The 10,720-nt window shown below is 52.0% G+C and overlaps 1 protein-coding gene across 8 annotated transcripts in view; it reads right to left on the minus strand.

Moving 5' to 3' along the window:
* ZDHHC3 (zDHHC palmitoyltransferase 3) overlaps nt 1–10,720 on the minus strand; it is a 61,782-nt gene that overhangs the window by 32,106 nt on the left and 18,956 nt on the right. For all 8 annotated transcript variants that reach the window (XM_040445088.1, XM_040445090.1, XM_040445091.1 and 5 more), the window contains exon 2: nt 9,197–9,526. In XM_040445088.1, the coding sequence (XP_040301022.1) occupies nt 9,197–9,502 (306 nt within the window). In that variant the 5' untranslated portion in view covers nt 9,503–9,526. The remainder of the gene's footprint in view (nt 1–9,196; nt 9,527–10,720) is intronic.

Below are 10,720 nucleotides of genomic sequence, written 5' to 3' on the forward strand. Positions count from 1 at the left end.
TTCTCCCTCCCTTCCTTCCTTCCTTCCTTCCTTCCTTCCTTCCTTCCTTCCTTCCTTCCTTAATATTCTCTCCTGTGCTTATCCCCAGACTTCAGAACTTCCTGTGATTAGTTCATGGTAAGGAATTTCGTTCTGTACCATTCTGGACAGACGGCAGGGAGTCGGTAGGCCTGCTGAGACATTTCTGCCAATGTTGTGACGCCTGCGTTAATGAGAACCCCCCCCCCCCCCCCCCCCCCCCCGTCCTTACGCATCTCACAGGGCTGTCTTGAGGCTCCCAGGCTACTGCAGCCTGGCAGACCACAATGTACCGATTTCCCCCCTTCATTTCCACAGTAATACTTCTTCATGATTAAAAAAAAATAGACGAGAAAATTAAAAGGGAAAAACCCACCCTTTGATTGTATCGCCCAGAGATCTGTATAATCAACATTTGGGAGCATATCCTTCCAGTCTTTTCTCTGTGCACACAGCAAGCTAAAAACACTAAAGAATTTATAGGCCCATGATACTCAGACGTTCCTCAAATATATGTTTGGTCCCGTAGTGGAATCCGTTTAAATCTGGGGCAGGGAGGTGTGATATGATTCTGTCAATCATTCCCCTTAGGGGCTAGCCCAAACTTCCAGTACCTTCCTCAACCCCCACCTACTTCCTTTTCTATTTCAGAGAAAACTGAGGCAGCTGGGATAAACCACCAGCTTGGAGGGTGAGGGTCCCGGCTAATCCTGGCCCTTAGGGGCCCCAGACTTGTAGCTCAAAGCTTCTCCCTCATGTTGTGCGCACACTCCGGGCCCTCCCACCCCTCACAGCTAAGCTTGTGGAGGTCGTGTGCACTTCTGTCTCTACTATCTCTCCCTGACTCTGGTTCACTGCTCTCCGGTGCCTGTCGTCTTCACACCAGGAACACCTGTCACCAGGTCACTGAGCAACTCCCCGCGGCCAAACCCAAAGGTCGGTTCTAGGCCCTCAACTCCCTTGGACCTCCTGTGACCACCAGTCCCTCCTTCTGTCACTCTCTCCTGAGGCTGCTCTGCTCCCTCTGGGCGTCCCCCTGCCTCTTGCTCTCCCTTGGGCTGTTACCCATGCTGGACCCCGGTGTTCCTCAGGGATCCCCCACCAGCCCCGTCCCCTGCTCATTCTGCACCCGGCCCCCTGCTGACAGTCCTCCCCCATCACACCCAGTGGTGATGCCCAATTGTGGGCTCCAACTCAGGCCTCTTTTCGAGCTGCAGACATCTCCACCTGGTTGTTCAAGAGACATTAAAACCGAGGAAAACCAACCCCCCAGATTCAACATGCTGCAACTGAATCCATTCCTTTCGCTCCGAACCGCCCCTCCCATTCTCACTTCCCTGGTCCGTGGTGCCTCTATCTACCCTCGCTTACCCCTTACCCCTCCTACTCCACCAGGTTACTCTTGTCCCAAACCGTGCCTCGAATCCCATATCCTCCCCTCCAAGCCGCTGTCACGGCCTTTGTTCCGGCCCATCCTCACGCGCCCCAGATGTTAGAGCCACCTCCCACCCCGGCCTATTCTCCTATTTCCCAGAGTAAACTTTCTAAAATGGGAATCTGCTCATACTATTCTCCCTGCCTGGACACCTTCACAGGCTTCGCAGAGCCTTCCCCCGGCCCAGGGTCCGAGCTCCCAGTCAGGGCTCGAGCAGGGCCACCACAACGCAGCCTCAGACCACTGACCCAGGGTCTCCCCCTGTCCCTGCCCCAGCAGTCCCCCGGCTGTGGACCACCTGCGGCTTCCCAAAGGCACCATGCTCTCCGAGACTTTCACCTTGTACCCCCAGGGACTCACATCAGCACCTCTGCCCCACCTGTTCGCCTCTTGTACCGGAACCAAAACCCACTCAGGGATCACCTCCTCTGCCTTCCTCCTCGTGGCCCCAGGCCACACCCAAGACAGAAGCCATCACTTGGCTTTTGTGCTGTTCCAGCCTGTATTTATTGGTCTCAACACCGATCGTTTAAGTACACACTGATCTCTCCTCCACAGCTATAAATTCCTGGAGGATAGAGACAATGTCTTTCAACTTGCAGCCCCAGTGAATTGCCCAGGGCCTGCCACGGAGCGTGTATTCAACAAACCAAGCTGAATGATGATGATGATACAACAGACATTTATGGAGTGCTCTATGCCAGACACCGTTCCACGTGCTTTACTGTATTTTGTCAGTTAATTCCGCCAATAAACCTGTGAGGCAGAGACTGTTATTACCCATTTTACAGATGAGATAACTAAAGCAAAGAAATGAAGCAACTTCCCAAGGTCACATGGCTAACAGATGGCAGAACCAGGATTCAGACCCAGGCAATCCAAGTGTAGAGCCCTCACCTCCATCAGAAGACAACGTGTGTATTTATCGGACATTGCTGTTAAGGGCCCTGAAGAGGCTTTTTCAAACTGCCCTGATGCCATAATATTATTCTGCCAACAACTGTATCAGCATGTTGCCATTAAGACTGAAACAGGCCTGTATCAGGGCACCTGGGTGGCTCAGGTGGTTAAGGGTCAAACTCTTTGATTTATGCTCAGGTCATGATCTCACGGTTCGTGAGATCGAGCCCTGCATCAGGCTCTACATTGACAGCAAGGAACCTGCTTGGGATTCTCCCTCTCTCTCTCTGTCTCTCTGCCCTCCCCCTGTGCATGTGCACGTGTGTGCATATGTTTTCTCTCTCAAAAACTGAAGCAGGCCCGTTTCAGTAAGTATCTAGGACAACATAATGGCGTAAAAAGGACATGATGAAAAGTAATAGAGGGGTGACTGGGGGGCTTCGTCAGTTAAGTGGCCGCCTCTTGATTTCAGCTCAGGTCATGATCTTGCGGTTCATGAGATCAAGCACCGAGGTGGGCTCTGTGCCGAGAGCATGGAGCCTACTTGGAATTCTCTCTCTCTCTCTGCCCCTCCCCATTTGTGCTCTTTCAAAATAAATAAATAAACATTAAAAAAAAAAAAGGCAAAAGAGAAACTTCCAAAGAAATACCAACAAATCTAAGGCCTCAATATCCTCATGTATTTGAAGCAACAAGGATGAAACTTGCCTAAAGTGTTGCGGGGGCCCTGGGAGGGAGATGTGAGCACACCTGCTGTCCAGGCAGAAACTCTCTCTCCATCAGCTCTGCCAGGAACATGGTGACCAGCCTCAGGCCTGTGTCACAGGCCACTTGTCTCCTTCACAGAAAGGTGGAGGTAGGTAATCCCTAAATGGGTCACTCGCTTCTCTCTGGGGCCTGAAAGATTTTTCAGGGGGTGTTTCTAAGTTGCTCCGTGACAGCTATGAGATGTTGCCTGGCATGAGGGAGGATGTAGTAGCCGGCTCGAATTACTCCCTGATCTGGCAAGTCCCCTGACCTGGGGAATGGGTCAGTACCTCCACCCTCACCCGGCATGCTGGTGGGAGGGCCCAGTGCTATTCCTTCTCTGTTTCTGCGGGCCTGCCACCATGCCGTCGTGCTGCTGGTCCAAGTAAATACATCAAACCTCGGATGGCCAGTAACTTTTTCAGCGAGCGTTCCGCAAGATGAGCAAACATTTTTAATAAATTTTAACTTGATAAATGAGCGATGTCTTGCAATATGAGTGGTATGTGATGCTGAACGTTGCATGATCACAACTGAGCCAACAGTTGTTGAAACTCGCTTCCATATGCGAGTGCTCTGGATTACAAGCATGTTCCCGGAATGAATTATGCTAGCACACAAGGTTTTACTGTACTTGCTAACTGACTCCACACGCAACATGCGATCGATAATGTCGCCGAGAGAGGCTCCAGGAGGGGACACACGAACCGCACAATGGAGTGAGTCCTGATATCCATGGATGGGTTTCGGCAGCTGGAACTGAAATCAGTGGCCTGCAGTGGTCTGGGACAGTCACGCGAGGTCTGTCTACAGCAAGGTGTTCACAAGACGGGATTCAAAGGGAGGGAGAGGCAGCGGCAGACAGACTGATGAATTTTCTTTTCCTTAACAATGTAGTTAAATTGATTTATAGGCCTCCTTTGTCAAATCTCAGATTTGAGATAATTAAAAAAACTTTTTTTTAGGGGCACCTGGGTGGCTCAGTCGGTTGAGCGTCTGACTTCGGCTCAGGTCACGATCTCGCGGTCCGTGAGTTCGAGCCCCACGTCAGGCTCTGTGCTGACGGCTCAGAGCCTGGAGCCTGCTTTGGATTCTGTGTCTCCCTCCCTCTCTGCCCCTTCCCTGCTCATGCTCTGTCTCTCTCTGTGTCAAAAATAAACATTAAAAAAAAATTAAAATCAAATAAATTTTTTTTAATGTTTATTTTTGAGGGGAGAGGGGCAGAGAGGGAAGGAGACAGGGGATCCCAAGCAGGCTCTGTGCTGATAGCGGAGAACCCAATGATGAGCGGCTTGAACTCATGAATTGCGAGATTATGACCTGACCTGAAGTCAGATGCTTAACCGACTGAGCCACCCAGGGGCCCCTCAGATTTGAGATAGTTTATAATGAGGTTAGTAAACGATTAGTTAGTAAATGACCAAAAGGGTTTACACAATTATTGCGAGATTATGAAGTGCTTAGCTTTGAGCTTCCTGGCAGCCAGGACAGAAAGAGACAAGCTACGCCTTCCAGCTTTAAGCAGCTTCCGGGAGACAGAGATTGTCCCAGATCTAAATGTTTACAGGAATCCCTCGGGATTCCTGAAGAAGCTCACAGGATGAGGCACTGAAATGGATTTGCAAAGGGAAAGGAAGAAGTGATGAAATTGGAGGGCGGGGCGGGGCGGGGCGGGAGACCGCACCAAGATAAGAGTTTCTGGGTCCAGGCACTCAGAGCCTCTCTGGACCTTTAAGTGTTTCAGGAACACAAAAAGCTCCTTGATGACATCACATCCTCTTAGAGCGAGCAAGGAGAGGGCACCAGATACCAAACACCGATCTGACTTGTGCTCTGCCCACACCCTGTGACCTCTAGGCCAGCACCCCTGCCAAGTGAGGCCCCTTTGGCCTCTTTCTCTCTCCTTCCAGGCCTGTCCTTTTTACCCCATTTCCCATGGGAACCTCACCTCCAAGGCGGCCATTCACACCTTTGTGCGCCATTTCCCTCTTCCCTTTTCTGCTCAAGCTCTCCATGGACCCATTTCCTACTGTGTTGGAGGAAATGATTGCTAAATGGTCCAGAAAGCTGGGGGTGGTTGCAACTGTTCAACTGCAATTGTTACAACTGCAGGAAGAATTTCAAAGCTGGAAGCGGTCTGTTAACTGTTTGCAGAAGACTGTATGAGACTTTTTGTCTTTAATTATAACCCGGCAATACTAACAAACCCAAATGGGAAACAATGCATACGTTGTTAGATGTTGTTTATAACCTTTGCATATAGGTTCTCCTGCAGGACCGGATACAACACGAATTCCTGAGATACAAAACATTATAATCCTGTTAGGGAACTCCTCAGACCCCTCAGTGACACCTTTCTAAAAACAGACTCCCCCTGCAGTGTTAGCAAGGAGCCCCGGGTTGATCTGTTTTCAGTGTGAGATCTAGGCTCCCAACTCGGCCCCAGGGCCTCCCACTCTCCCTGTACACACCGGGTTTTGCATAACATGTCATGTGCTGGGAGGAGAAAGGCAGGTGAGATGGGGCATGTATTTAGGACACGTTTGAGTTGCTTCATTTTGGGGCCCAGTTTTCTTTGGGGCCACTAGCGAAACACCCGAATGAGCAGCAGACTGGTGTTTGGGGAATAGTCTTTGGTTCTCATTCATTTGGGATCGGCAGCCATGAGAACCATTCGCTCCTGCATCCAAGTGCATCCAAGGGGCTAGACCGGGGAGATCCCTGGAGAGGCCACGCAAGTCAATATGGGGTGAAAGGACACAGGCGTGAATGCCAGGGCAGAAGCCTTCCAGCTGCCCTCCTCCTGACATCCAGTTCCCTGACTCACATGCCTTCTAGACACCAATGACCTCAACCCTGCTGTTTGATCCTGACCCTCCACCTGGCTACCTACTGATTACCTGGCATCTCTGCTTATGTGTAATACACAGTTGGCCAGAACAGAAGCTTTGATTTCTCTCCAAAATCTGTTCTCCTAGATGTTCCCATTTACTCAATGGCACCAATACTCCCCTAGAGCTGCTCAAGCGAAGGCTCTGGACGGCACACTGTCCAGTCCCTCTCCATTCGGTCAATCAACCCCTCTGCACAGAGCTTCTCAGACCTAGCTGAACACAAGGGACACCTGGGAGCTTTAAAGCACCCCAACACCCAGGGCTCTGTCCCAAACCAATCAGAGCAGAATCTCTGGGGGTGGGGCCCGGGCACCGGTACTCTTTCAAAGCTCCCTAAAGTAGTCCAATGTGTAGCCAGGTTTGAGAATCAGTGGCTTAAAAGATACTCCAAATCCAATAGCTTCTGCCCAGATTCACAGCTCCCATTTTGGTCTGAGCCACTACCCCGTCCTGTGTGGGCCACTGCAATCCCGGTGATCTTCCTGGGTCTCTGCCCCACCTCCATCACAAGCACAAGGCACTGTCGTTTTAAAAATCAGGTTATGCCGGGGCGCCTAGGTGGCTCAGTCGGTTAACTGTCCAACTTCGACTCAGGTCATGATCTCGTAGTTCATGGGTTTGAGCCCCGCGTTGGGCTCTGTGCTGACAGCCCGGAGCCCGCTTCGGATTCTGTGTCTCCCTCTCTCTCTCTCTGCCCCTCCCCTGCTCGTACTCTGTCTCTTTCCCTGTCTCTCAAAATTAAATAAACGTTAAAAAAAAAAAAAAATCAGGTTACATCATGCCTCTCTGACGGCTTCCTGCTGCATTTAGGGTAAAGACCAAAGCTTTCATGAGGCCCTCAGGGTCCTGCCCAATCTGGCTTCTATCCACCTCTTTTGGCTCCTCTTGCCCCGACTCACCATGCTTTGGTCACCCAGGTCTTAGTCCTGTTCCTCAAACACCCCAAGCACGCGCCCACCTCTGGGCCTTTGCACCTGCTCTCTCCTCTTCCCGGAAGGCTCTGCCCTCAAAGCTTCATTTGCCTGACTCACAGCTTCGTGGTCTCAGCCAGGTGGCACTGCTCTGAGGTCTTCTCAGACTCCCTTCAGGTAAAGAAGGCCCCCTGCGCCGCAGAAAAGTCACTGCCACATCACCTCGGTCACACCCTTCGATTGTCTCTAAAACACTCATCGCTGTTTGAAATTCCCTTGTTCTCATATGTCTTCACTGCCTGACCCCTGTGCCAGGACGCGAGCTTCCGGCGGGCAGGGGCGTCTGGTCTGACTTGCTCACAGCTGTGTCCATTGCTCAAAAAGGACCTTTCACAGAGGAGGCACTCAATGCACATGCCATTCATTGGATCCCATCCCGCGGTGCCCCCAGGGCTCCTCCTCACCACTGCCAGAGTGATCCCTGTAAAATGACACCTGCATCTTGCCACTTTTTTTTTTTTTTTTTAATGTGCATTTATTTTTGAGAGAGAGACGGAGACACGGAATCCGAAGCAGGCTCCAGGCTGTCAGCACAGAGCCCGATGCGGGGCTCGAACTCACAACCATGAGATCGTGACCTGGGCCGAAGTCCGACGCTTAACTGACTAAGCCACCCAGGCACCCTGCCACTCTTTTATTTAAAATCCTCAGGGGCTCTAGACTGCCCCTCGTCACCCAACTGCTTTGGCACTCTGCCCACAGCGCCAGCCCAAACCTACCGCCCTCCTAAGTTCCCACCATCGCAAACAGCTCCTGGGGGCCTCGAGGAGCCACATGCATGCATTCCTGTGTCTTTGTCCATGTTACTCTGCCTGGCACACCATCAGTGTCCTCCCTCCCTACCGCCTGTCACCTCCCCCGACAGCATACACAGCGCTCACAAGACCTGGCTTGGGTGTGACCCGAGCAGCCGACGCCGCCTAGACTGGTGAATGTCCCCGCCCTTGCTCTTCCACGGCAACTGGCGCTTTCCCCCGCCACAGCCTCAGTCGCACAGGGCTGGCCTCACCCGTCTTCTCTAGACAGAGGGCACCCCGATCATAACCGGGCGCAGGCTTCCCCTCAATTACAAACCGTTCTCCTTACGTCGCTTTGCTTTTCCAAGAGACCTACTTTAGTACCTGCTTTTGCCAACCGAAACAAATCTGAAGAGGGTGTTTTGCTCTTACAAAACGGCAACTGCTTCTTCGCTTTATGTGATTCTAGCTTATGAAAGGTTTCCCGGGAACTCTCTACTCTCAGATAGCAGGGGAAATCTGAACTTGGTTTCCTTCAGGCGCCGACTGTCTGGTGACCCCGCAGATGGTCCTGCGCGGGAAGAGGTGCTATCTGGACGCGGAACTGAGCTGCGAAAGCGGCTCTCCCCGGCGGATGGGGTAACACCCACCACCTGAACCCGCACGAAACGGAGCCCTCTGAGAAGGGAACCAGCCCGGGACCCAGGGTCTCTAGTGTGCTTTCCCCGGGGCTCACAGAAACAAAGTCTGTGTCTTCCCTTTCCTAAGTTAAACACACTCGTCCTACGCACTCAAACAACGAAGCCACAGGAGGTCTTTATCAAATCACTTCCCTACACAAGATAATGAAGGGGAACAGAGGATTTAATGCCAGGGTACACGACATTCAATGGCCACTTGCACAGCTGGTATATTTCGCTAAGTCCTCAGGCAGAACACCACCGCTTTCCCCACAGATATTCACCAAGAGGCACTTGCTGCGGCCTGAAACAGGCTTGTCCAGCTTTTCAGGAAAAGGCGAGCCTCGCCCAAACAAAGTGAAGGCCATTTCCGTGCAGGTTCCTGGAATTGGATATGGCTTTAATTCCGAGAGCACCTAGCTGCAGTCCTGTCTTCACCGGGAAGCCCCGGCCTGACCAAACTCCCCCCGGCCCCCGAGCATGCTTGCCACTCTGATGACCGGCCCCCAGTCGCCATGCTTATCCGGCTGAGCCTTTCTAACTAGAGGCTGGATTTCACCTGGACCGGAGCTCTCCCAGAGCAGCCTCCATTAACGTCTACATCAGTATGCGGACAGAATCATTCGACCAAGACGGATAAGCTGTGGCACAGATGGCGTCCTCCGGGGGCCCTGAGTCCACTTCCCCACCCCAGCCCTGGCCCTCCTGATCTCCACACGCCCGAGGTCCAGGGGAAGGAACATGCAGGCTGCGGCCATGCCAGGACCAGAGGAGCAGAGTGTGGGCTGGTCAAAACAAGCCCAGACATACTCACGGGGTCCGTCAGCATGGCCCGGCAGTGGGAAGCCAGGGCCAAGAAGGCCAGCAGGTTGAACACGATTCCGTTGATGACGCTGTACACATAGTCTCGGGATGGAATCAGCATGACAAAGAGGACCACAAACTCCGCGTAAAGGACCAGAAACCAGGTGACAATGGCACAGGCAATGCCACAGCCGTCGCGGATAAACCACATGGTTCCCACAGGACCGGGGTGGGGAGGTGGGACGCACTTCTCCGGCTGGAGGTATTCTGGCTTCCGCTCAATGTCTCGGAAGTGGTGGGTGGGGATAAGCATCATAAGCTATTCTGTCCATACTGGCATCTGGAAGAGAAGAAAGAACCCAGAAATTTGGTGTTGTCTTGTTATCAAGGAGACCTGACAAAATTATCTTTCCAAAGTGAGCCATGAGTGTTGATGTGCGAACTTCCTGCAGGAAAGCCGCCTAAACCTTCTGTTCATTTAAAATGTGAGTTCTTGGGGGCGCCTGGGTGGCGCAGTCGGTTGAGCGTCCGACTTCGGCTCGGGTCACGATCTCGCGGTCCGTGAGTTCGAGCCCCGCGTCGGGCTCTGGGCTGATGGCTCAGAGCCTGGAGCCTACTTCCGATTCTGTGTCTCCCTCTCTCTCTGCCCCTCCCCCGTTCATGCTCTGTCTCTCTCTGTCTCAAAAATAAATAAATGTTAAAAAAAAAAAAAATTAAAATGTGAGTTCTTGGGGCTCCTGGATGGCTCAGTTGACTGAGCGTCCAACTTCGGCTCAGCTCACGATCTCGCGATTCGTGAGTTCCAGCCCCGCGTCAGGCTCTGTGCTGACGGCTCAGAACCCGGAGCCTGCTTCGGATTCTATGTCTCTCTCTCCTCTGTCCCTCCCCCACTTTCTCTCTGTCTCTAAAAAGTAGATAAACATTAAAAAAATAATAAATAATTAATTAAATAAATAAGATGTGAGTTCTTGGGGCACCTGGCCGCTAGAGCATGTGACTCCTGATCTTGGGGTTGTGAGTCTGGGCCCCACGCTGGGCACTGAGTTTCCTTTAAAAAAAAAAAAAAAAGTGAGTTCTCAGCTCTCTTCCCTATTTCTGAGAGTTAACTTAGCCTTTGCAAAATAGGGCCACCTTGCCCAAAGCCTTCACATGACAGATAATGAAAAGGGAGCCTTTGAAGAGCAAATGCCTCACCCAAGGTCAGCCAGACCAACAGCTGCACACAGGACGCCAGCTCAGAAGTGGGACTAGAATGTGGGTCTCTTCATTTGTTAGGGGTCTGCTGGGAAGACAGTGTCTCAACAGATTATATTCCACTTGTGACTTCAAAGGCAAGATGGGGCACAGAGTGCCAAGCACTCTGGGAAAACTCTTCGGTGTTAGCACTGCTGCCTCTACACCAAGGACAAACCCAGAGACTGATGTTGAGGCTGTCTGCAGTTAACAGGGATGAGCAGAACGAGAGTACCTGCTTCCCCAGAACCAGGCTTAAGGGGCAACCATTAAGTTGCAGTCTAACTTACGGGGGGGGGGG

This window comes from Herpailurus yagouaroundi, unplaced genomic scaffold (assembly GCF_014898765.1).
Source record: "Herpailurus yagouaroundi ecotype Mexico unplaced genomic scaffold, PumYag 193, whole genome shotgun sequence".
Classification (NCBI taxonomy): domain Eukaryota; kingdom Metazoa; phylum Chordata; class Mammalia; order Carnivora; family Felidae; genus Herpailurus; species Herpailurus yagouaroundi.